A 27406-nucleotide genomic window follows, 5' to 3' on the forward strand; every position below is an offset into this window, starting at 1 on the left:
CCCAGGGCGTATTGAATTAAAATCACAATGCACTAGTAAATGACGAAAAGAGAATGAACAGAATAATACTGTCCACAGGGATTATGACCTTTGTGTTCCATAACAAATTACACTGAGGCATGAAAATCACGTTTCTATTCTGACCGTGCCACTCTGCTTCCTGCAGAAGCCTTTATAATTAACCTTTTATGTGACAGAATACTTTTTGCATAATGCTTTCATATTTATTGGTCCATAACTGAGATGGATAAATCATTTTCAAATGTGGAATATGTGTAGAATCTTGACTTCTTGCAGTGAGTTGCAGCTGTACACGGTTTTCAAGTGTACACAATTTAGAGCTGTGCTGAAATAACAAGACTTTGTTTTTCTAGGTTTAAAGTAGAAGAGATTTCAATAGGCAGCCTTTATTAACTACTATACAAATCATTCTCTTTTTGTTATTGGGAGACAACAAAATAAGATAGATTTTCTTTCCTTTTTTCAAAAAAGTAGGTTCTCCAAATTAAAAGCATACCATATAATAAAAACAAGTCACAGAACACAAAATTATGCAAACAAAAAATTAATTAAGATGTTTTTCAAGTTCCCAAGTGGATTCATTTACTGACTAGGCACGTTGGTGAGTTGACTTATCTTAAGCAGTCCATAAACAGAAGGAAAGTTCCTGAAAGAGAGGAAAATGAAATATATTTGTATATATCAAGAAATTAATAATAACCATATGCACTTTTGGGAACGGCAGCGTTTAGAGGACACAGGCAAGTAGACACTTAATAGAAATAAGGATGTTTATGGAAAACAATGCAAAACACAATCATTCACATTAAGGACATAAAATATTTGTGTTAAGTAAAGACAGATGAATGATTAACTGGTTTAATGATGATTACACTACTATCCATTATGGTATTTATGGAGTGATTTCAGAATGGTAACGCCTTGTTTTACATAAAATCTCAAATATTAACCTATAAGTTCCTAGGGGTCCACCCTGGCAGAGTCCTTGCATTCTTGTCACCTGATAAGAGACTGAACTTTCAGATATATTTTAAATTTTATTACCTAACCCCAAAGAACCTTTTTTGATGTGCTATACGAAACAAAACTGTTATTTAAAAAACTGGCTGGTGATCAGAAAAACAAACAAAAAAAACACCCAATCGCAGTGGAGAAATGGCCACTGTGGTGATGTTGACTTCTCATGGCTCTGTCACACGTCCCAGGCCCTAGGTAACTGTTCAATACCACAAAGTGTGCTGAAAACAACTCAGGACACCGCTGATGGCTCCACAGGACCCAGCCCCCTCCTATGTCTCCGGAGGCATCTCTTTCATTTCTCTCCCAGCACGTTATATTCCAGCAGCTGCTTATATGTTCCCAAAACAAATGATGCCATTTCATGTCTTGGTTGACATCCTCCTCTCCCACCTGTATTAGCTTATTATGTCTTAACATTTTCTCCTCCCTTCCTGGCTTGCAAGATTTCGACTTTCAAAATTCCAGATTTTATTTCTTCCTTTGTCCTCGGAGCAAGTTCATCTCTTTCTCCTCTGCACCATCTCTGCCCTTCTCTAGCCTTTTATTACTGCAGAGCGCCAGGGACACAGTGGGCAGCTCAGTGTCACCTGCATAAAGCATCAGCACTGGTAGGATCAATCAGATGCAAACTGTGATTGAAAGGCGAATCTTTTAGTTACACATTGAATACAGTAAATCTACTGATGAGGGCACTGCTTTCATCAACCAATAAATATTTCTTGAATGGCTTGTGCTGAATGCTTTAAGGTTTATGAAATTTGACAGACACACCTGTGACCCTCAAGGAGCATACTAGGGATGAAGGACATTTACACAGCTCCAAACTGTCAACCAGCAGGTCAGAATGAGACATCTGCCAATCGAGTCCCCTCAGCCAGGGTTCTCATGGGGAGAGAAGAGAAGGTTCTTCTGGCTGAGAGAGAAAAGATCTTGAAGAAATGGCAGGATCTGGATAACCAGAGAAGGGGAGAGGGTGGGCAATGCCCGTGCAGGGGAGATCCTGTCTGTTTCCTCAGAGAGCCTGTAGGCCTCTCCTGCTACCCTGGTGTGGCTACCATAGTCCCACAAAGCCTGCCCCACCATGGGCCAGCCCTTAACAATACACTTGCTGATGTAAATAAGCCCCAGGAATGCGAGGAGACCAGCAGGAGTCTGAGGAAGGGTCACAGGACTTTCAGCTCTCCCCGTAAGACGCAGACCAGTGTCCAGGAGGTGTCCTTACTGGACCCAGCACGCCCTGCATCTCCTTGCTAAATCGCACAAGTAGCCAGCCTGCCACATGCCAGACGTCATGCTGGGTATAGAAGACCATTTTAAACCAACTTTTGGGCAGATGAGTTTCTGGAGTGGCCACAGGAGCTAATCTTGTAGATCATAATGCAAACATACAGCATTTAGATAGGTTTCTTTTACAAAAGCATATTAAAATGCACCATGATCTCTATGGGAAACATCTATAAAATCCCAGTAAGTCTACTTTAACAATTCATTCCACAGATGTTTATAGACATGGCTTCTTGCATTGTCTTTAATGGGAGCAAAATGTTAGAAACTAACTATATCTCTGTCAGTAGTTGTTTGGATTATGGCTCTTTCATAGAAATATTATTCAGCCAATACAAAGAAAAAGGTAACTTTCTAGTATAAAATAACAGAAAATGAGCTCTAAGACATACTTCAAAGTAAAACGAGGGGGAGAAAATGGTATAATGTTTTCTATGTAAAAAATAGTGATAATTTAAAAAAAATGCTTTACTTACGCACAGACTATCTCGGGAAAGATACAGGAAAATCACTACAGAGAGTTGCCTGTGGGTGTGTGGGGGTAAAGGTGGGAATTAAGACCACTGTGTGTGTATATTTTGTACCAAGCACATGTATTACCGACTAAATAAAGGACATATTTTGGTTTTCCAACTTCACATTCATCATTGAAAACAATCTAATGATTAGAGAAACATCACACTTCCACTAAGAAAACAAATGAATACAAATGCTCCTCATCTTAGGATGGGGTTATGTCCTGTAAACCCGTTGTAAGTCAAAAACATTAAGTTGGAAATGTACACGATACACTTAACCTACCAAACATCATAGCTTAGCTTAGCCTACCTTAAACATTGCATATGGTTGGGCTGAATCATCGAACACAAGGCCTATTTTATAATAAAGTTTGATATCTCAAGTAATTTCTGAATGCTGTACTCAAAGTGAAAAACAAAATGGCTCACTGCCAGTGCCTGGCATTGCAAGAGTATCATACTGCTATGGCTAGCTGCAGAAAAAATACGTATTCAAAATCTGAAGTACAGTTTCTACTGAACATGTATTAGCGACTGTCTGTACCGAAAAGTGCTCAGTGTTAGTGTTTCAAGAATTATAGGTTCATTTGTTCACTCGTTCATTCCCCACCGAACACCTTGTCAGTTCCCACTATGTCTATGTGCCAGGCAGTGTGCTAGTATTTAGAAGTACAAGTCCAATAAGACATGGTTATTCTATCTTTAAGGAACTTCCAAGTCTTGCAGTCAGGGAGAAAAACCCACCGACAAGCAGAACAGAAATCTAGCCTCAGGATAACACCACCATCCCTGCACACTTCACAGTGGTACCTGTTTGTTTATTCTATCTCTTTGTTTTGACTGTCTGTTAGGTACTAGGAACTGTGTTAGGTAGCAGACACGTAAATCCTGCCAGCGGTGGTTCAGATGAGATAAACACACAGGACAGAACTTAATAACCTGGTAAGTTCTCCTCAAACGTAAGGATGACTAACTTAATCTAATAAGGCCAAACAGACCTCGTACATCGTACTGTACTATCAGCCACCGAGCTACCACATCCACTTTATTCACTCAGACATCCGATGGCTTGTTCATTTATCACTTACTAGGCGTGAGACAGGGTAACTGCACTAAAGATGTTGACAATCTGGTGGGAGGAAAGGAGGGTCAACAGCCAATCTCAGGATACTGTACTGCAGAATTCATAGAGTAAGACGAGGGTCCACAGAAGAGCTGCGAACATGGCGGGCTAGGGAGGGCCTCCAGGGTGAGGGGATGCTTCAAGTTCCACTGGGAAGTCTGGATAGGCCAGCAACAACTAGCTAGACCAAGAGCTGGGTGAGAGTTGTGTTCATTCATTTGTGTTCATTTATTTGAGTGGGGTAAGGAACTGTGACTTCGGGCGGAGAATGGCACTGATAGGAAAGCTCTAGATGGTTTTCAGTCTATCAGCGCTGGACCACAGTGGGGTGGGGTCAGAGCATGCTGTGCTCCAGGCGGCTGGGGAGGCCAGCAGCAGAATCACACCGGGCTTGATGTTCAGAGCCAAGGAGGCTGAGTTTTATCCTGAAAGTCACTGAAGGACTCATCACATTAAGATCTGAAAAATGATTTCAGCAATGGGTGCTAATCACTAAAATATACAACAGAGATTCTTGAAACAGGAATGTCAGTCAGAATCAACTTCAACCGGACAGGATTTTCCATCGATAAGGGAGGGTGAAATTCAGACTGAAAAATGATCTGCAGTCTTTCCCAATCAGAAATAGAATCAGGCATAAAATAGATTGTTTTTTTAAAATAAGTATGGATTTTTTCCTTTCTATCCCTACAAAACACTGAATATCAATATAAATAGTAGATAATGTTTGGCAGAAAACAATACACTTTATTTCTTAAATTTATCACATATTCTATAAAACGTCTCATATTTTCATTTAACTTTTGACTCTACAGTTTTATTTTTTCTTCAAATCATTAGTTTTAAATTCTGGAACTTGTCTCTGTATACAGTGACCAGAGTCTTTAATTTTGAGTTAAACAAGAGAGCTAGACTATCTAAATTGTAGTGCTGTTCACACGATTGTGTGGGTTTTTTTGGGTCTGGGCTGACCGTTCCTAACATTGCCTGTCAGGAATCATCTTGATCACCACTGACAATGCCATTCACTTACTAAACCCTTACACTGTCAAATAACTATGTGAAGAGATGGTTACAAGAGGATGAAAAAGTGAGAGCACCTATTTTTTAAGGCACGGATTGGCTATAAAATCACTGACCAGTGGAAACAGAAGTTTGTAGAGTTCTTTTTGGAACACAGACTAAATGAGGCACTATCTGCCCAAGGGAATGGAGTAAGTCAAGCTTAAAGGCAAAGAGGATACTACACTTGAAAATGGTTGCACTGAATTTGTGCTTCTTAGCAGAACCTACAAGACCCTTCATTACATGTCCCTTTCCTACCCAGCCAGCATCATCTCTTACTTTCTCTAATGATCTAATATACCTGAAGTTTCCTCAATGATCATGTTTTCTTATAATGGCAAATATTTACATACAGCAACCAATGAGTTTATTTTTATTTGTTAACCTTTATTTGTGCCAGGCATGCTTTTAATCTTCACAGCAATACTAAGGTAGGTATCACGACTGTCTGGGGAACCTGCAGTTTAGACTCCTGTTTAGAGAGGTTAAGTCACTGACTCAAGGTCACAAAGTGGGTGAAGGGCAGAGCAGAAGTATGGATGCTCCGAGAGGACCTGCCCTGTGTGGTTATCTTCTACTGGTCTTAATATCTCTTTGGGCCCCTTCTGTGACCTCTGACCAATCTGCCGGGGTGACACATCTCCCTTCCATGTGCCTAGAAAGCACGTGTATCTCTGTCAGAGCTCTGCAGACGTTGTCTCTGTCCGTTTCCCCAGTAGAGTGTGGCACTTGCAAGGACAACAATGATGTCCTTAATCACTGTCTTCCTGCCATCTGCAACACAGCAGGTGTTCAGGAGATATATCCGAGTAAATACTGATACTGATTTGACTTGGAATACCTGAGACAAGAAGATTCAGAACCTAAACCAGTGAAAGACTCCATGAAGGAATCTGGGGCAGGGGCAGGGAAGAGAGAGAGAAAGGGGCAGTTACCATTCACGATGCTCAGCCTTGTGTGAGATACTCTCTGGGAAACAAGGTAACAAAAATTAAAGGCTCCTTCTCTTAAAGAGCCTTGAATCTAATGGAGGTGCCACTGTAATATAAAGAATGACACTGTAACAACATGGTTAAGATCAAAGACTCTGGATTAAAGTCAATCGGTTCAAATCGGGGCTCTACCAGTTATAAGGTACATGAGCAACATAAGCGTGAAATTCACCTCCTGAAGCTTAAATTTCTTCCTTTTTTAAAATGTAGATGATACCTTCTTATGGCTGTGAGGATTCAATAAAATAATTTACAGAAAGTGATAAGCACATGCTTGGCTGTTATGGCAACTTACAACCAATGTAAGTCATATGATACCAATAGTAAAATAAGGAAATATAAACCAAGTATGCTCTTTAGAGAGGGCAGAGGGATCACAGCCTGATTTAACTGGTAAGGACACCATGGAAGAGAGGGCATGGGGCTGAGTTCTAAAGGACGGGTATGATTTCTTCATGCAAAGATACAGGCGACAGCAAGTTGTGTGTTATGGGCTGTCACCTCCATTTGGTTTTGCAGTATTTGAATACAGGGTTCCATGTCTTATCAGTCTTTGTATGACCAGTGCCCCTGTTGTGCCCAGTATGGAGCTCATGTTCCATGGATGCTGTCATATGAGAAAATAAATGAATTCCACGGGGGCAAAAACAAAGGCGAGAAGGAAGCAATTCGGGAACAATGAAATGTGCTCTTAGAGACATGAGAAGACAGGCTTATCTATAGCAGGGTCTTCCCATGGAAACAGAAAAAAATCAGGTCTGGTGGAGCATCAGCCAGATAAGAGAAGATCTCGAAGGCCGAGTAGGAAAGTTCCTGTCTGATAGTGATCTGGACCTTTCTGGATCACAATCCCTTTTTACAGTCTGATAAAGTTATGGATGCTTTGAAAAAATGACAAGAAGTATAAAATTGTACAGTATTTCCTATTAATTAACTCTGAAGAGCACCTGAGGATTGACCCTCTACCTCTCCATAATTCTGGATTTATTATTCTATATGCCAACTCCTTAAAAAATTATTTAATAAAGAAAAAAGTTGTGAAAAACTTCAGTAACATCACACACTACAGAGATGCGGGGGACATGACATTCTCATTCCGTGTAAGAGAAAAACAAACAACAACAAAAATCCAAACAGACAAACATAAAGAAAATACAATAAACTTAGTTTGGTCCACAAAAATGATGAGAATTATTTTCTTTCTAAAAGTAATTTAATTATTTCAGGCTAATTTTGGCTATTAGGGAAAACCAAGGTCATATATTTTTCATAGATATTAAATATGTAAATACAACTTTGACAATTAAACTTTACATGATTGTATCACTTTCAGCTTACAAAACACTCTGACGATATTATCTTAATTCTAACAAGTGCATGGGATAAGCATCATTTTCACTGAACTGATAGAGAAAGTGAGACTTGCCCAAAGTCACAGTTACTGGCAGAGCTCAAATACAAACACTGAAAAAGTAAGACCCTCTGGAAGATCACGGCCTAAGTAGTATTTTTTGATGCTTTAGAAAAAAAACCAAGAAGAAGTAAAAACAGAGACAAAATTCCGAAGCACAGAAAACCATGCTTCCACAAGACTAAGAGAAATACTGTCAAAAATTTCCAGCATATTTGTGTAATTTTTTTTGCCTATGCATGCAGATAGAAAACAAAAATTGAGATATTATATATTAAGTTTGGCAAACTGCTCTTTTTACTGAATAATCTGGAAAATTTTTTTCATGCTATTGACTAGACTGCTAGATATTTTCTGAAGAAAGTAATCTGAATACTTAAATACCAGGATGAACTTGAGCCTCCAATCTCTGCCGCTTATAATGAAGCTTCCTGGGCCTGACTTGTTTACATTCAGGAAGCTTCTTTTCTGACTTTTGGAGTTAATCTGACATAATCACTGGTGTTGTACTAGGAAATCAGCAGGGGAAATTTTCCATGTGACTTCAGATAAGCGTGAAATTGTCTTCATCTTCCACACAGTTCAGGATAATTGGAACAAAAAGGCAAACTTACCTTTGTTTGCTTCAGGTGTTCAACCAGTTCCTGTGACATTCCAAGATGGCTGACATTTCCTAACAAAAGAAAAGACCTTTTTACTCAAAATAAAGAGAAAAAAATCCCCCAAGAAATAAAAATTAAACATTTTACGTAATCTACAATTAAAAAAGCTTAATGATTAAAGAATAACTTTATTAAATATTTGTCAGTTTTAAGAAGTGCCCTCAATTACTAACCAAATAATGTATTACAAATAACTAGTTATGAGGTTTTACAGTTGTTTAATAGGGAGTAATTGGCCCCAATTAAACTGACTAAACTAAGGCTTTTTAGATTACTAAAACAAATTAAACTTTTTAAAATGAGAATTTAGGTGATCTTAAAACTTTTCTAAAATGGATAATGAAACTTGCTAAGTTGTAATCTCCCTGGTTTTATTAGTTATATTAAGATAAATTAAGTGAGATTAAAAATCTTATTTGATTTATTTACCTTTGAAAATGAAGACCGTTTAAGGGTTACACATCCTCAGCCTTGGCGAGTGCGACCTCAATTAGTCAAGCCAGAAAGTCTTTAAAAGCTTTGTGCTTAGTGCTTCCAGCATGGAGCGAGGTGTTCATTAAGGTACCAAAATTCTCATAAAAAATCCAAAGTTGCACTAGTGAAAAAACGCTCAACAAGATGAAAACTGATCACATCTTTTTCAGAAAATCCAGTAGTTATTTTAAAACCAGTTTTTAAACAAGATTTGGTTTTGCGTAGTTTAACGTGCCACTCAAGCAGCTCGATACCATTTGGACTCTTTAAACAGCATTTAAGTCTATGGTGAGTATATAATGGTACATTTAATTTTATACCATTTTTAAAATAAGTTGTACAATGTTTAGTGTGACCCTTTTATGACAAGCATTGTTAAATGAATTCTTTCCCTGTTTACAACTATTTATGAAGGCCTTTTTAAATAAAAAAAACCCATGAAATTGTTAGCTCACACACACAAAATTTCTTTCAAAAGTTTATTTAGTATCAAGCAAGAGGAGACTTTGCTTAACACTACAGAACATTTCAAGACTTGAGTTACAAAAGAATACCACATTATTAGCACTTGTAATTGGCTTCCCTTTTTACGCATGTTGGCAAGAGAAAAAAAAACTAGCATATGGCTGAAAGATCAAATAACTAAATTCTATGGAAACCTTTAAAATGAAAGGTGAGGCTTATGTTAAAAGAATAGATTAACATATTTAGTAAACCTATTTTTTGTTTAACACTAGTTAATCAAAGTTATTTTTTTTCCTTTTGATGACCTATTTTTTCATATACAGACTGGAAATAACAAAATTTTACATGTCTTTTTTTTTTTTTTTCTGCCCAGGTTGATGTTTCAACAAAGTAGTTTTAAGTTCCATCCATTCAGATTTTAAGCATTTTGATTTATTTAAAAAGGGATTGTTCATAGAAAAAAATTACTTTGAACAGTATACAGGACTGGTGGAGATTGGCTATTTCACAACATCAGACAGTACAATCAGTATCTGCCATATGGCTGGTCTCTGTAGACGCCCTTTGCTGTCCTCGCTGAAGGTGCCTTGTGTCTTGAGTTAGTCCACTCTTCTTGTCCTACAATCAGTAAGATGAACCACAATTAGATCGCTGCCACGAATCCCACAGGCTTCATTTTTCAGACTCTAACTTAGCCCTGAACCAAAGGTACATGTCATATTGAAAATATATACACCTGGTGTACTGAAAAGAAAAACAAACAAGGAATTTACTTAAATAAATTACAAACACAAGGAAAAATAATCATCTCACTTGCAAAATTTGTCAGCATGAGAAGAAAAACGGTTCTTGTATGTGAAATGGCAACCAACTTTGCAAGGACTTTCCTTTCCGTTACTGATTTAATAACAGTTTACAAGTTCAAGTAGCAAAGAGAATTGCCTTTTGCTAAACATCTGGACATTTATGAGTGAAAAAGAGAACAGGAAAAGGATCACTTAGATGTTTTCCAACAGTAAAAACAAAGAAAAAACATAGATGCACATCTGTGAAGACAAAGGAGAAGAAAACTGGAGAGCAAAATGGGAAGGGGGCAGACTGAGAAAGGGAAACATGATCTCACTTTTCATAGGCGCTTTCACCGAAAGACTGAAGGAAAGTTGCATTGGGTTGAACTTCACTTCTCAATAACACTTTACGAATATGAAATAAATTTAACGACATAATGTCAGATTTCATTCATCATAATGCTAAATCCGTACTGGACAATGGTATTAATAACCAAGGACATTCTATCACCTTTATCTCCTGAAATTAAACACCTGTTCAGCCTGAAGATAACTTTTAATGAGTTATCTATAAGTCTTTGACATCAAACAGTTAACATCCCTGCTGCAACATACAGCAATTTAAAAGCCATGTGTCCACAGAGACCAATTTAAAAAGCTGTGAAGGAAAAATGCTTAAAATGACCTCTTCTTTTGATACAAAACATGTAATCAACATCATTCCCTCAAGCTAACTTTCATCAATTTAAGTAGCCTGCATTCAGCAAACCAACATATTTCTCTTAAGTGTTTGTTGCGGATAACCAGAAAACAACAACAACAACAACAAAAAACAAATCCAAGGTGCAATCATCACAGCTTCGGGCAGGTGATACAACAAAATGCACTTCAAAAGGTTTAACACCGGAAAATGGATTTTCAGTTCTGTTAAGAGAAATGTCCTAACATCCTTTAACCACAATCCTGATACACTTGCACCAGGTCCAGGGATTCATCAGAGCTTTGCAACTGATTGAAGCTTCACGTTCTCTGATCTCCTTGCCCTGCGGCAAAGGCTCTTCTTACTACTGCTATGTTGCTGCCGCCAATTCTTTTAATTAAACCTGTCATCCTTCTGCATAGTGAGACTTTGGACATGAAGTCCCCAGCATCTCTACCAGCTCCACTGAATTAAGAGGGGTTTAGCTGCCGTCCTGTAAAGCTTACAGACCCTGTATCTCCTCCTTGGTTCAGTGCTTTTGTAACCTTTATGAAATGACTCCCAGTGTAATCTTTTTCAGAGGGTTTGAGATTGGAAATGAATTAAAATATAAAGATGAAGGTGGGAGAATCACTTCATAGCTGTAGTCTCAATTGCTTCATTTCCCTTCGCTGTCAAGAAACAAAGACACTTCAAAAAGACCCAGCTATCAAGTGTCTGCAGTTTGAAAAACTACTCTCTGAGAAAATCAGCACATGACAATCAACCCAAACATAAAATTGAAGTTCAGAATCTGGATTCATGCAATCTTTGCCAAGTCTTTAGTCCTCTTTAAATATTTAAATAATAAAGAAGCCTCTAAAAATAGCTAGATATGCACAAACGAATTGACAGGAAGCTGCTGTTTCAGAGTCCAAATGTCCTTATAAATATCTCTTCCCATTAAGATCTTTAAAGTCTTTCTATGGCCACCTCTCCTCCCTCTCTTCACATGCTCTGGCCAGTCACTCACCGTAGGAATCGTAAGTCTCCTCACTGAGTCCATGTCCGTAATCATAGTAATCAGCACCACTGCAGTGAACAAAACAAAACAAAGGACAAAATCATCTGGCTGTGAGTTTCAACAGTATTCAATAAAGTACTGTAAAACTTAAAGACAACTAATGAAGGGCAGGACTGAACATTCAAAGGAAGTCCGACCGAGATCACAAAGTTCTAAAGCGGAAGTGTTAACTTTAGGATTATCAAAGGCCCCTTGTCTAGCTCCCTAATTTTAATGCATAATAAATATGTTTTGACATTTTAACCACAACAATTGGCCACCCAACACACAGTAAGTGCCTAAAAGTGCACGAGGGAATACAAAGACAGGACCTGACCTGGGAAGACTGGGAGTCTGCAGAGAGGGAGGATGTGTTTGGACAATTCTAGCCCAGTGTGCCAAGAGCTAGGGCTGGGCCTGTGCAAGGCACCGTGGGAGTGGGGGAGGAGGTAAACACTTCCTTTCCAATAGATGGGATGTTTACAGAAGGCAAAGACTTTATTTCTTCTTACACCCTCGTCTACCAGAGAACTTGGTGCTGCATGAATTGTGGGTGCTGTACCTTATAATACATTAAAAACAAATGCCCAGATGAAATGTTTTCTTCCATCGGCACTGCTGCATCACCATCCAGAAACTGCCAGGAAAAGGAAAGGTGACTCAGCAGCCATGGCCACATGGGACAGGAGAGCAGAGAAATGGGTCTCTGCAATCTTGTCACAAGTCTGGTTACACGAGGCCAAGGATCTTTCCAAAGTACAGGCAAATCCACGTTCCAATGCACAACATCCTTGAGAGAGCACGAGGAAGGGGCCATCACTGACAGCGAGAGAGAAGAGTTACCACTGCCATTTTGCAGATGATGCAAAACAGCCTACAGAGCTATACAATATATTTGAACTAGGAATAATTTTTTACAGGAACAGACTTGTGAAAAGTCTAGATTACTAATAACCATTCTGTGTATCTGAGAAAGAGTTTCCACGGACCCTCTCAGGCTTTCCTCTTTCCCACTTGACTTAATTTTGTAGGGAAACAACCATCCTGAATTTGTTATCTTAGACTGTCATGAAAAGAAACATCCCCATTCTCCCAATTTCATACAATAAAGAGGTTTCTAATCAAGACGGAAAACGATCCAGCTCAGCTGTTTAACACCTAGGGAAGTCACAGTCTGAGGAGCACAGATGCATGCTGTGAATGCCGACTGAACACCAGTCACTGCGATCCCACATCACCCCCAGCCTCAGAGAGTAAAACTGCCATACCCATTTGACAGGTAAGGACACCGCAGACCAGAAGAGCTAAGAAGTCAGCCTAAATTGCATGGAGAATGGTATAGCTGAATCTCTTTGCCTACACAGGCCAGACTTGTGGTCACACCCACACGGACTTTTTCCCAACGTCTTCCTTCTCAGGAAAATGACACCAGAGACTAATCATCACATTCAATGACTACAGCGCAGCATGGCCATTCCTATGAGAAAAGTGTAAGCAATGGAGCTATGTTCCTTTTTATCTCAAAATATGAGCATAAGTTTTTACATTTGCTACTCCTTCTGCCCTTAGAAGGCCCTTCTCTCCTCTCCTCCAGGCTACTTCCAACTCAAGCCCTGAACTTAAATGCCACTTCCAGAACCCTGCTAGTCTCCCTGAGTGAGGCTGGTTTCCCACGACAGCATGTCCTGGTTCTCACCCTTCTGGCCTGGAGGAGACCCTCACATTACATATGTTAAGTGGGTATACGGAGAAGGGGCACCTCCATCACTCCAGTGCGTCACCAATGGCTTCTTGGAGCATGCAGTGCTTGCATCGTGTTCTGAAGGAACAGGAGGGTGAAGGTGAAGACAGGTGGAGAAGGAATGGACAGAGGCAATGACAGCAAAGGTCTTCCAGGCAGAAGAAACAGTATATGCAAAGCAGAGGCAGGAAACAGGTTGAAAAATGTAGGTGTCTACAAGCAGTTCAAACAAATATAGTAAGTATTGATGAAAAATGCCTGCACTGGGCTGGGTGCGGTGGCTCACGCCTGTAATCCTAGCACTTTGGCAGGCTAGAAGATAGAGACCATCCTGGCCAACATGGTGAAACCCCATCTCTACTAAATATATATATATATATATTTTATATATATATTATATAATATCTCTCTCTCTCTCTCTCTCTCTCTATATATATATATATATAAAAATATAAATTAGCTGGACATGGTGGCACCTGTAGTCCCAGCTACTCAGGATGCTGAGGCAGGGGAATCGCTTGAACCCAGGAGGCGGAGGTTGCAGTGAGCTGAGATCATGCCACTGCACTCCAGCCTGGCGACAGAACGAAACTCCATCACAGAAAAATAAATAAATAAATAAAAGACAAATGCCTGGACCAGAATATTCCTTAGGATAAAATACTTCTTCTACACGTAGAACATAGGCCCCACTTTGTTATCCTGGCTTAATCATACCCTTACAAGTTAATTAAATGCAGTGTAACATGGTGGTTGATTTGAGCTCTCTGTATAAAATAAGTTACCTGAAATGTGCTGTGTTAAGCTCCGCTGGCTTAACACATTACAGAATAGTCCCTACTATAGCTGACCTAATATACCAACTAGCAATGTGCAATTTTTCCACAGAGGTACATGTAGCTATAGAGTTTTAAAACATGGTCTTCAAATTGAGGGCTGGCATTCCTAAAACAATTTAGAAGGAAAAGGAGTGTGAGAGGAATGCAGCTATTGCGAGCCACACCACTGCCCTACTGACAACTTCTCACGCGCACGAGCTCACCTAATCTAAAAAAACTCTATGCTTTTACAGACGAGGCAGCTGAGGCCCAAGCTGAGCCATCTGCCCAGGGTCACATAACTTATAAGTGGCAGCACCTACACTCAAAGCTCCGAACACTACCACTGCCATGTGCTGAACACAAATGCTACAGGTGGCTTTTGCTCACCACGGGTGGCCACCTTATCGGATTGGTTCCCACTTTGGCTTGGCCTTTTGCTCTTCCAGAATTTCTCTTGTTTGCCCTCCCTCGGGCTTTAATGATCCTTCCTCGTGCTCAGAAACAGAAGCCGGGCCCACATGAAACATGCTGCCACATGATCATAGTGATCTGGGACTGCCTTAGTCTCTCTCTGGTTTCCTTTCTGTAGTCCCAATTTTCCCTCACAGAATAATATACAGTTATGGTGAGAAGAGGAGGACGAACTGAAAAAGAACAGATCAATTTTTATATTCAAAAAGATAATAAACCAGCAGAAACTAACAACAAAAGAAAAAAACACTGCTTTCCTGCTTAACTTATGATAGCTTTAAATATGAGAATGCTATTAAAGTATTAACAGAATATTTCTCTTGTCTTGAGAACTGAAATTGAGACTCAATTAAAGCTGTTGACAAAAATGTCTGTCAGCTGTCAGTCCAGGCCTGGGCCTCCACCCGCGGTGCCACCCTGGGAGGGCGGCTTCCATGTGGGGGTCTTCCTGTGCATCTGCCAAATCAGGGGCTGGTCTAGACGCTGCTCAGGTCTCCTGGCAGCTCTGACATCCTCCATGGCTCTTTCACAGCATCTCGCCCCACCATAGTCAACATAATTTCTCATTTTGTTGAAAATAAATTGGCAAATGCTTCTTGGAAACTCAGCACTAAATTAAATGAACCTCAGTCTTTTTTCCAAGGGTCAGAAGTTAGATCGTAATGGCTCCTAAGACAAATACAACCTTGATGTTCTTGAGAATTTTATCTCTGTTGCACAGATAAATGAGTGACCTCACCATAACACGGAAAGGGATTTCCTTGACTGAGATAGTTCCTGATTGTTTAACTTGGAACTGTAAATGACAGATCCTGCGACTAATAAAGAGAAGGGTTAACAACTCCTTTCTGACCAAACTAAACCTCCTTTATTAAATGAAGTGAGCAGTAATGAACATAACCATAGACTGGAAATTTACTGTGAGGTGCTATAACATAGTTCAGCATAATAAAAACGAGGGTAGAGAATGTTTTTCAGTGCACGGAAGGTAAAAGGTAGCATGATTAGGTCCTGCAATGGTTTGGTGATAAGACAATCTTAGTTTTGACAAGTGAAAACTTTAAAACTGACATTTGCTATCATTTCACCCAGTTTCTGATTATTTATTGCAAGACTGTCATCAAGCCGAGGAGCTGGGAGCAGCTGGGTCCCATTCTCATACCTGTCAGTTCTGTCTGAATTGCTTTCGCAGCATTTCATTTCGTCTACCTCAAATGTCTATTAACCAAAGACGTATCCTATTTCCCAAGGATAAACTAAAAACCCAACATATGGCAAAGGAGAAAAACACTAAAAATCTCTTCATTTATGGATACAACTTTTAACATTGATAACAGGCAAGAAAACACATTAGGCCAAATATGAGAATGGGCAAGAAACACATTAGGCCATCACTAGCAAAAATCCCTTATATAGTCTCGATCTCTTCTTTGAAAGTTTCTTGCTCAACGAAAACTTGATTTACCTCTAATGACAATTCTTCCCCAGCAACCCTCTCCACTTTTTTCTTTAACTCCTACAGCGGAGATGTCACTGGGTGATGTGGTTTGATGTTTGTGCCCCTGCAAATCTCATGCGGAAATGTAATCCCCCGTGTTGGAGGGTGTTGGAGGTGGGGCTTGGTGGGAGGTGACTGGATCATGGGGGCAGACCCCTCATGAATGGTTTAGCACCATCCCCTTGGTGATAAGTGAGTTCTTGCTCAGTTCACAAGATGTGGTTGTTGAAAAGCCTGTGGCGCCACCCCCTTCTTTCTCTGCTCCCACTCACTTGGCCTTCTGCCATGAGTAACAGCTCCCTGAGCCCTGTACAGCCTGCAGAATTGTAAGCCAATTAAACCTCTTTTCATTACAAATTACCAAGCCTCAGGCACTTCTTCACAGCAACTGCAAAAATGGCTGAATACAATGGGCCTAGAGGAAAGGAGAGTATTTTTCCTTTTTTTGGCTAACCCCTCCCGCCCCTAAGGTACAGACACCTCTGCCATTTCCAGACCATCGTGCTTCACTCCTCTGAACAAACACCCAGCTTTCAATCTCTAAACAGCATCACTGTCCTGAGTCCTGGTGATGTCAGCATATGGGAAGATGACCCTTCAAACATGAAGGCCTCTCAACTTTCTGGCTCCTCTTGTCCACTGACCCGGCCTCCTTTAGCCATCCCCTCCACGTTGCACTCTAGGATCTTGCCATTAGCAATCACTTCAGTCTTCAACTTCATATATCCCACTCTCTATGATTTCCTCTCTTTCAGTTTCTAGGATTATACCAGTTAGCCTTTCAACTTCATTGCAATCATCACCATTATTCCTCTTAAACTTTTTATCCCTTATCAAGTTAACCATTGAACTTCAAGTTACTAAATTCAATGGTCAGTGCTCATCCACACGTTATGTGACCGATCAGTAACTATCTGACATAGTTGATCACTACATCTCTTCCTTGATAAACTTTCTTCGGTTTGCTCCCAGGATGTTATACTTCCTGGTTTGCTTCCTACCTCACTAGCTACTTCTTCTTCTTTTTTTTTTTTCGAGACGGAGTCTCGCTCTCTCACTCTGTTCCAGGCTGGAGTGCAGTGGCGCGCTCTTGGCTCACTGCAACCTCTGCCTCCCGGGTTCAAGCGATTCTCCTGCCTCAGCCGTCCAAGTAGCTGGGACTACAGGCACGTGCCACCATGCCCAGCTAATTTTTGTATTTTTAGTAGAGACAGGGGTTTCACCATGTTGGCCAGGATGGTCTTGATCTCCTGACCTCGTGATGTGCCTGCCTGGGCCTCCCAAAGTGCTGGGATTACAGGCGTGAGCCATGGCACCCGGCAAGCCATCTACTAACTTCTAAATTCCCAACTCTATAACTGAACGCTATGTCTTCCTATCCATCTAAGATTTAGTCACTTATTTTATAATCATCTTCTATTCTGTGAGCTGTTTACTCAAGGTGTTTTCCAGTTTGTTAAATATGACGTTTCTTAAATGCTTTGTAAATTTTAGATATGTGTTAGTTTTTGCTTTTGAGGTGCTCAGTTTGCTTGTCTGTAAAAGCTACCCCTTATTTAAAATAGGCTTCTTCTGGTGGCTCTGGAGAAGGACACAATATACTATTGGGTGGGATGTGCCAGTATCGTATGCTTTGTCTCTGGGGGCTCCTGGGTCCTCCAGAGGGTGGGACTACCCGAGGTTTGGCCTCACATTGTTACAGCTTTACTCGGGGATCCAACACCATTACCCTGCACTCAGAACCACTGAGTTGGAGGCAGGGCAGACCAGCCTTGCTGTTTCACAGGCAGCTCTTCAATCAGTTATGAGAAAACCCTGAGCCTCTTTCTATCCTTTATAGCCATTGGTGTGGTTTGGTTAAATCTTCCCTAAGCCACTCTACCATTCCAGCACCCTTCTCTCGAATGGGGTTTCGTCCGATTGTGTTTTTTTCAGAGGTTTGGTTTCATCTACTTCCTCTTTCTCAGGAATCTTTCAAAACTTGTTTCTGTCACTTCATGGGATTTTAAAAAGGAGGGGTGGGTGGATCAGGTATAGGCACTTAGTCCATCTTCTTGATTCAATCTACTGTTTTTTAAAAGTCCTTTTTAGTTTACAATGCACTTAGATAATCTTTTAATTCTCAAAACATATTATTTGAGGTAGACATATTATTTAATTTTACAGGAAAGAAAACTGAGACAGAAGACAGGAATGACACCTCATTCATATTTGTTCTGGACAGTGCTGACACCTAGCACGTAGCAGCATTCCAAAAGAGATCCATGAATGACTCATACAAACACTGGGACTGCAAACTTTGTCCATGTCTCAATGACTCATCTGTAATAATAATATTTTGTTGTCATGTCTGTGACAATCTGGGGGGAGTGGGCGAAGGGGTAGTAAATTCCTTCGGAAGTCACATTACTAAGTTCTGCACTATTGAAATTTAATGCAAAAATTTTTCTTGATTATTTTGCCCCATTCCTTTAAGGAAAATTGTATCTGTAATTGTTATGATAAAATTTAAGGCTTTAGCTAACACCTACTAAATGCTTATTATGAGATTGGAAAAATAGAAAGAGTCATGCATAATCCAGGTAATTGCTCTAGACTGACCTAGTTTAGTATTTCCTTTCTATTTAGAAGGAGACTTTAATTCTTCTACTAACCATTAGGAATTTTTTATAAATAAAGCAAAATAAATGAAAAGTAATATTTAAAATAAAATTTGGGACTACTCTTGTTTTCACATTATCATACATAACTGAAGATTTTAAATTCCTTTAAGATAAATGACTAAAAAATTTCCAGTCTGCTTTCAATAAGAGCCTTACTTATCCAATAGTTCTTTTATAACATTTAATAATATTTCCCCAGGAAGGTATTGAATAATATGTTCCACAATTAGGTTGTGCAAGTTGGGTGAAAAAAGGAGTTACAGCCAAAGTCCAGTCACCTGACTACAACTTTGCTGAATTTTGGCTTTTCCTTGGTCTTTGTTCACTAGTGCTCCCACTGGGGCAATGCCACTGCTATGGCTACTGTCATTTAATCTGGGAAAAGAGACAGCAGTAACTTCATTCTCGTCTTGTTTTGTTAAATGTGTTCAGAGTAAATACATTACTGTTAGCCTGTCCCTCTTACCCTGAGAATTCCGAGGCCAGACGGGGCCAGTTCTGATGAGTGAGGCAAAAGCTCAGCCCATCTGTGGGGGTGTCCCTCGCATGCACAGACTGCTGTCCATGGGACTAGAGGCAATGATGCTATTTCTGCCCTCAAGGGGCTTACAATGTGAGGACAGTCCCTTGATGGGAAGGCTGCGTGAGGTGTCAAATGTTTCAGACAGTTTGCTTTATTCTTCTCTTGCTGCTGGATCCATCATAAGTCCACCTCTCCCACAGCATTACTGCATCTTACTTTTCAAAATAGCCTAGGGTAGTGGTTTCTAAAGTGTGACCTATGAACTCTTTCAGGGTTTCATCAAGTCAAAATGTTTTCAGAATAACACTAAGATGTTACTTGTCTTTTTCACTGTACCGAACTTTTTTTTTTTTTTTTTTTTTTGAGACGGAGTCTCGCTCTGTCACCCAGGCTGGAGTGCGGTGGCCGGATCTCTGCTCACTGCAAGCTCCGCCTCCTGGGTTTACGCCATTCTCCTGCCTCAGCCTCCTGAGTAGCTGGGACTACAGGCGCTCGCCACCTCACCCGGCTAGTTTTTTGTATTTTTTTTAGTAGAGACGGGGTTTCACTGTGTTAGCCAGGATGGTCTCGATCTCCTGACCTCGTGATCCGCCCGTCTCGGCCTCCCAAAGTGCTGGGATTACAGGCTTGAGCCACCGCGCCCGGCCCACTGTACCGAACTTTTATGTGATGGGTAAAATTGTTGGTGATTGACCAAAAGTCAAGGCAGTGGCACCAAGCTGCATGATAATTCTTTTTCTTTAAGGCATTTTCACTTAAGAATGTCCTTGATGAAGTAAATGTTTACTAATTTTATTAAATCTCAACTATTAAAGACACATCTTAACTTCTGTATGATGATGGGAAAAGTGCTCTTGAAAGCAATTCTGGGGCACACTGAAGTACAAGGGTGATCTCAAGGAAAAGCACCTGAGGCCATTCCTTACATTGTGAGGTCAACTAGCTGCCTTTTCCATAAACATCATTGTTACCTGAAATAACTCACAGCAATGAACTAGGCTTACTCAGACTTGGGTATTTGGTTCACATTTTCAACTGTCACCTTAAGGAAAACAACCGACAGTTTTGGTTACCAATGACAGAATTTGAGCATTCCAGTAGAAACTGCAATTTTGGAAAACCAGTATTTGCTACTGTAAACTGATGGCAAAGTCAATACTTATCTCTGTGAGATCAGTGGTGATAATATGACTGTTTTGATATTGCCTAATGAAATGTATCACAGCACTGTGAAGATACGCATAACTTAGCGAAGTGACATTTTTCAAATGATCCATGCATGATGCCAAAAAACCCATCAAGTGTATGGAGACCAAGATATTTTAATGTAACAGAGTATGAAAAGATTACTGGTATGGTTTTACAGTCTACATTACAACTATTCTTTAAGAAACTACTACCTGCTGGGCTGGGCACGGTGGCTCACGCCTGTAATCCCAGCATTTTGGGAGACTGAGGCAGGTGGATCACCTGAGGTTGGGAGTTGGAGACCAGTCTGGCTAACGTGGTGAAGCCCCATCTCTACTAAAAATACAAAATTAGCCAGGCGTGGTGGTGCATGCCTGTAATCCCAGCTACTCAGGAGGCTGAGGCAAGAGAATCACTTGAACCTGGGAGGCAGAGGTTGCGGTGAGCCGAGGTCGTGCCATTGCACTCCAGCCTAGGCAATGAGCGAGACTCCGTCTCAAAAACACACAAACAAGCAAACAAACAAACAAACAAACACTACTACCTGCCAAGTTTTGATGTACTATCAAAGAAGAATAGCGACTATTATTTGAAAAGGCTACTTTCCCCTTTCCAGCTACATGTCTGTTGTTCCAACTACTTCAATCACAACAACATACCACATCAGAAGGAATGCAGAAGCATAAATGAGAAGCCACAATTTTTACCATTTTTTTAAGGAAATAGAGATATTTCATAAAAACAGATTATATTTACAAGCAATGGGTTGTCACATTTAATGACTGATAAATATTTTTAAATGTTTCTGTTTTAATTTCTAATGTAATAAATATTAATATATATAAACCACATACACTAAAGCATGTTGTGGCTCTCAGTAATTTTTTTCCCCACACCACACCAATGTACTTCACTAGTTTTTAAGAGCATGAAGTATACAGGGATGGTGAGATCAAAAACTTTCAGAACCACTGGCCTAGGACACATGGCTTCAGTAAATTTTAGGAGGCCGGCAGAGTGAGCATTACGCTTGCCTGAAGAATGATTCTTTTATTTGGAAAACTGTCTCCTTGTCCAGCAGTAATAAGGGAGGAAGTATTCACTAACTAGTTAGCCAGAGGACAGAGCCCAATGTCACAAATGCTTAGTCTCAGATCTCACATAATACCATGACTACAAAGCTCTGTCTTCTGGGGCAGACAGCAAAAAGTCAGAGGAACTAGGATGTCACATCAGCAATGCAAATATAGAGATCACCCTCAAATCCTTACAAACAGTTTTAACATGGGAATAGCTTCAGTTCCCTAACTAGCATGTTTTATCTACTAGTGCCAAGCATGTAAGAAAAGAGAAACAAACAAGTTTCAAATAAATAATGTTCTTTAGGAATTAAAAATCACATTCACTTGCCAATAATTGGAATATTTAAATAATTTTCCATTGAAAATGCCAAACCAAATTTATAGTTTAATCAGATAATCCCTCTCTAAGAGAAAAGCTCAGCAATCCTATCAGCTTACAAAAATTGAAGGTCTGGCTTTCTAAATTATAGAGCTTTCAGAGTTGATATTGTGAACCTGACTGTTAGACATTTCACTGCTCAGGAGAACATCCATCACAGTGCTGACAGGGGAGAGAAAACAAGGGCAAACTCAAAAAATAATTTCACCACGTTTCTCAAGCTATAAAATGTGATTTGGGAAAAACAGTGGGAAGTAGGACTTAAAATAATTTGAGGAATCATTCCTGCTCCCCATTTAATTAAGAGTTAACAAAAAACCCCAGTTTACAATAGAGTCCTATTTTAAGAAATGGGTTGATATCAAGTGTATACACATGTAACTGAGTCATCAACTGACAGGGGTTGAGGGGAGGGAGGAATGACTGGGCAGAGCACAGAGGATGTCCAGGGCAGTGAAAGTACTCTGTGTGATACTCTAATGGTGGACACATGACATTATACATTTGTGTTAACCCAGAGAATCTACAACACCAACAGTGAACCCTAATGTCAACTAAGGACTTTGGGTGATGATCATGTGTCAATGTAGGTTCACTGATTGTAATGAACATACCACTTTGGTGGTAGATGTGGATAATAGGGAGGCTGTGCAAGTGTAGAGGCAGGGTGTCTATGGGAAATCTTGCCTTCCTCTCAATTTTGCTGTGAATCTAGGACTGTGGTAAAAATAAAATCTTTAAAAAAATCACAACTGAAAATTTATCCCCCAGGGACAAAACAGAATTTTAAAATGATAGCTGAGAAAACAGATCCTTTCCTCTTATAAATTAGTAATTTAAAAAACAATGAAACTGGTTTTATTTAAATATTTAATAGTACTTCGTAAAACAGAGACTCTATTTTGTAAAACAGAGACTATTAAAATCTGAACCTTATTGTGGCATTAAAATGAGCTGATATTTCTATGCATTCTACAAGGAAAGTGGACTCACCTGGCTTATTAAGTCTTGCCATTGCTCTAGAAGAAAGTTATCCATTTTACCCTTGCATTTGTAGGCAAACTGGGGTGCACAGCAGCACAGCCTTGTTGTTAAGTGTCTCTGTAGCACCCAGTGGGAGGTGAGGGCATGAACACCTCACTGTGCAGGAGAGACAGCAACTGCTCCAGTGAGACCAGGCCGAGTCCTGGTTCTGCCACTTACCAACTTCGGCAGTAGCCATGCATGAAATCAAACAATACGAGACAATCATATCATGCATGCATTGATTCATTCATGCATGGATTCAAGTTATTTAAAACATTTAAGAAACAACACAAATGCATTACTTTCAGGGAGCTGTCTTTAGTGGGAAAGACAGACAACAAACCATTTATATATATGTATAAATAATATGTCGCATGATCATATGTGCTACTTAGAGTAAGAAGAGCAGCTAAGAGACTGGAAGAACTGAACTAAGATTGAAATTTTATGGTGTAGTCAGAGAACTCTCTCTAATAAGGTATCCTCTGAGCTGAGATTTGAAGGAATTGGAGGAGATATGCAGATATTATCTGGGGGCACAGTACTGTGGGCAGAGGGACTATTAAATGTCAAAGTCCTTCAGGGGATATATTCTCGGTACAGCTGAGGGCTAGAAAGGAAGGCAGTGCACATGGAGCAGAGGACAAGGGAGAGATAGGGCCACAGAATCAGTAAGAAGGCAGGTGGACCATGTAGGGTCATGCAGGTCACTGAGAGGCTTTCATTTCTTATGTGTGTGTGTTTAAAATCCTGGTTGAGTGAAATGGGAAATTTTTCTTGGTTCCAAGAAAAAACCAGAATTGTCATTTACAGAGAAAGGGAAGAGGATAGCAGCAACAGCTTTCAGGGCATGGAGAGATCAGGAGTTTGATTTGGGACACGTTAGGTTTGAGAGACCCCCCTCTGGAGAGGAGGCTGCTGGAAAGAGAATCCAGGGATCAGAAGACAGGTGTGACTTGCAGACATAAATCTGGGAGTCATGATCATTGCTCTTGGTTGTTAAAACCATGAGACAGTGAGACCGCTGAGAAGAGAGCGAATGGAGAAGAGGTCAAAGGAGTGAGTCCCCTTGACTCCAGAATGCAGAGGGCAAGAAGAGGAGGGTCTAGCAAGAGATGGAGAACACCCAGCCAGAGAGAGAGGAGCCCAGAGGCTCCGAGATGGTGAGGGCCTAAGACTCTTCAGAAGGAAGGACGGATCCCTCATCAAGTGTGGCAAAGGTGCTCAGAGGAGGTCACTGAGGATCTGAACAGAGTTGTTTCAGTAGCAGGGTGGGGACCAAAAGATCCAGTTCAAGAGAAAGTGAAAGAAGATCAAGCGAAGACAGCGAGTTGAGAGAACTCTTTCACACTTTGGCATTGGGTTTTGTAGAGGAGTGTGTGCGCATGTGTATACATAAACAATCAAGCACCGCATAATGATGTTTCAGTCCATGCCAGACCATATATACCAGGGCAGTCCCTTCAGATTATAATGGAGCTGAAATATTTCTATCGTTGTAGCGTGGTAGCATCATAATGCAATGCATTACTTGTGTTGGTGACAGTGGTGTAAACAAATCTATTGTGCTGCCAGTCATATAAAAGTCTAGCACATACAATTAGGTACGGTGGTGCATCATACTTGAAAATAAAATTAAAGGACTATGCCAGTGGTTTTCTATTTATCATATTACACTTCTTATCATTACTTTAGAGTATATTCCTTCTACTTATTAAAAAGAAAAAAATATAACTTCTGGTTACCTCCTGAAGGACCTGCCTGAGGCTGTTTTAGTTATCTCTACTTGATCTGTAAAACAGCCTCGGGCAGGTCCTTCAGGAGGTAACCAGAAGAAGGTACCCTTATCCCAGGAGATGACAGCTTCATGAATGTTACTGTTCCTAAAGATCTTCCAGAGGCACAAGATGTGGAGGTGGAAGATAAGGATGTAGATGATCCTGACACTGCGTAGTGTGTGTCTGTCTCAGTTTTTAACAAAAATGTTTAAAAAGTTAAAAAAATTAGTTTAAAAACAGAAAAAGCTTATGAAATAAGGATACATTTTTGCACAGTTGTACAATATGTTTGTGTTTTAAGCTAAGTGTTACGAAAGAGTTAAAAAGTTAAAAAATTAAAGTTTATAAAGTAAAAAAGTTATAGTAAGCTGTTAATTTATTATTGAAGAAAAATACTTTTTTTTTTGAGATGGAGTCTCACTCTGTTGCCCAGGCTGGAGTGCAGTGTCGTGATCTTGGCTCACCGCAACCTCCACCTCCCCAGTTCAAGCAATTCCCCTACCTCAGCCTCCTGAATAGCTGAGATTACAGGTACATGCCACCACACTCGGCTAATTTTTTTGTATTTTTAGTAGAGATGGGGTTTCACCATGTTGGCCAGACTGGTCTTGAACTACTGACCTCAGGCAATCCGCCCGCCTTGACCTCCCAAAGTGCTGGGATTACAGGCGTGAGCCACTGCACCCGGCCGAAAAACACTTTTTAATACATGCAGCGTAGCCTGTGCATACAATGTCTATGAAGTCTACAATAGCGCACAGCAATGTCCCAGGCCTTCACAGTCACTCACCACCCACTCACTGACTCACCTACGGCAACTTCCAGTCCTTCAAGCTCCATTCATGGTAAGTGCCTTACACAGGTGTACCACCTTTTTTTATACCGTATTTTTACTGTATCTTTTCTATGTTTAGATAGGTTTAGATACACAGATACTGACCACCGTTGCCACTGCCCACAGTATTCCGTGCAATGACATGCTGTCCAGGTCTGTAGCCTAGAAGCAAGAGGCTGCATCATTCAGCCTAGGTGTGCATTAGGCTATCCCATCTGGGTAGTAAGTCACTCTTCGATGTTACCCCAGTGATGAAATTACCCAAGGATGCATTTATCAGAATGTATCCCTATTGTTAAGCAACACATCTGTATACATACATACATATATTAAACTTTATAACACATTGCAGATAGATATTACCCCATTTCACAAAACAGAAAAAAAAAGCAGGTTTGGTAAATTAAGAAACTTACTTAAAATCACACAGCTGGTAAGTGGTGAAGCCAGGATTAGAACAAAGGCCTGTGTAAATACAACAATGCTCTTCTCAATTTCTCTGACACCAAGGTTTTATGTTATCAAAATTAGCAATATTACACTACCCAGATACTCTCCAGGGAGTCAGTCTGCTGAAACCCAGACCACCACAGGAATTCCAGACCCAAGGGCTCCTTCCTCAGGAAAGCACAGGCATTGATGCTCCATAAAGCTCAGGTGGGACTCCATAGGCAATTACTTGTTCCAGGTTCTCTTCCAGGAGGTTTTCTAGCCTTCCTACCAGACATTCCTTACTCCCTCCCTGCCCCCAGGCATGTCGCTGTAAACGCTGGTGGCTTGTCTCTCATCTCTTCACTCCTATCATAAACCATCTCCTAACAGGGTCCAGCAGCAGAATGCTTTCCCTCCGGAGGTGTTTCTGCCCATTGTCTTGGCCTTTTCCGTAATCTTCCAGAAGTTACTATCTGGGTGGAGTCTGCTGCCATGAAACAGTCAGAAGCCTGACAGGAGTTACTGAGTATACTGGGGTTAGAGCATTTGCTTTCCTATCAGGTGAAGTATTCAAGCTCAGACATAGAACGTGGGTTCTAACAGTCCTACAGTATTCTAGATGTCCCAATCGATAACTTCAGTATTTCTTCATACCTCAATCCAATGCCTCTCCATCTCACATTCTAGCTATTTCACTGGCTGCTATAGGATCAACGACGATTGTTTGTAAAGCATTTTATGGACAAAGTCCATTATTATTATGGAGACCTAGCATGCAGCAATGATTAAGAGCCCAGAGAATGGATTAAAGGCTCTCTGAGTTTTGAATCCTCTTCTTCCACTTAGAAGCAGGGTAAGCTTGGGCAGGCAGCTAAATTTTTTGAGTTCCAGCTTCTGAAGTGTTTCAGACATAAAAGGTGCTCAATAAAGACACTGATAGAAGGAATGAATGAATGAAGGAATCTGGCTTATACTTTCTGCTCACCAAGTGCCTGCTGCAGCTGTCTTACAGCCAGGCTGATAATGAACGAGTAATAATTAAATGAGTTCACCTACACAAAACACTAGTCACTGGCCTGCCATTTAGTCAGTACAAAATAAATGGTGACTATTATCCTTAACCCTATTGTAATTAAGTTTGCAAAAACTCAGATATAACAATGACTTTGTCAAATAAAAGGATTTCAAATGCTAATACAGCTTTGCCAGAGAATTGGAGACAGGAACTTTGTCTTTTACAGCTGGTCCTTTCCCTTTTCTACTGTGAAATACTTCTAAACTTTATCTCCACTACAAAGTGCAGGAACTTACTGGTACTTGGCTGAATCAAAGGGAAGAAATCGACCTTCAGAGGTCATGTGGCCCATCTACTGGCCTTCAGGCTAAACTGTCTTAATCATCTGA

At 40.3% G+C, this 27406-nt stretch overlaps 1 protein-coding gene across 3 annotated transcripts in view; it reads right to left on the bottom strand.

The window, feature by feature from the left end:
* Window positions 1-379: 379 nt before the first annotated feature.
* KHDRBS3 (KH RNA binding domain containing, signal transduction associated 3) overlaps window positions 380-27406 on the bottom strand; it is a 201778-nt gene continuing 174751 nt past the window's right edge. For 2 of the 3 annotated variants that reach the window (XM_050801567.1, XM_050801568.1), the window contains exons 8-9: window positions 11536-11594; window positions 9036-9653 (exon numbers count right to left, since the gene is read on the bottom strand). In XM_050801567.1, the coding sequence (XP_050657524.1) occupies window positions 9562-9653; window positions 11536-11594 (151 nt within the window). In that variant the 3' untranslated portion in view covers window positions 9036-9561. Of the gene's footprint in view, window positions 668-8048; window positions 8108-9035; window positions 9654-11535; window positions 11595-27406 lie in introns of those variants that run through there. The other variant, XR_007728260.1, reaches the window with a different exon arrangement.

Source organism: Macaca thibetana, chromosome 8 (genome assembly GCF_024542745.1).
Source record: "Macaca thibetana thibetana isolate TM-01 chromosome 8, ASM2454274v1, whole genome shotgun sequence".
NCBI lineage: Eukaryota > Metazoa > Chordata > Mammalia > Primates > Cercopithecidae > Macaca > Macaca thibetana.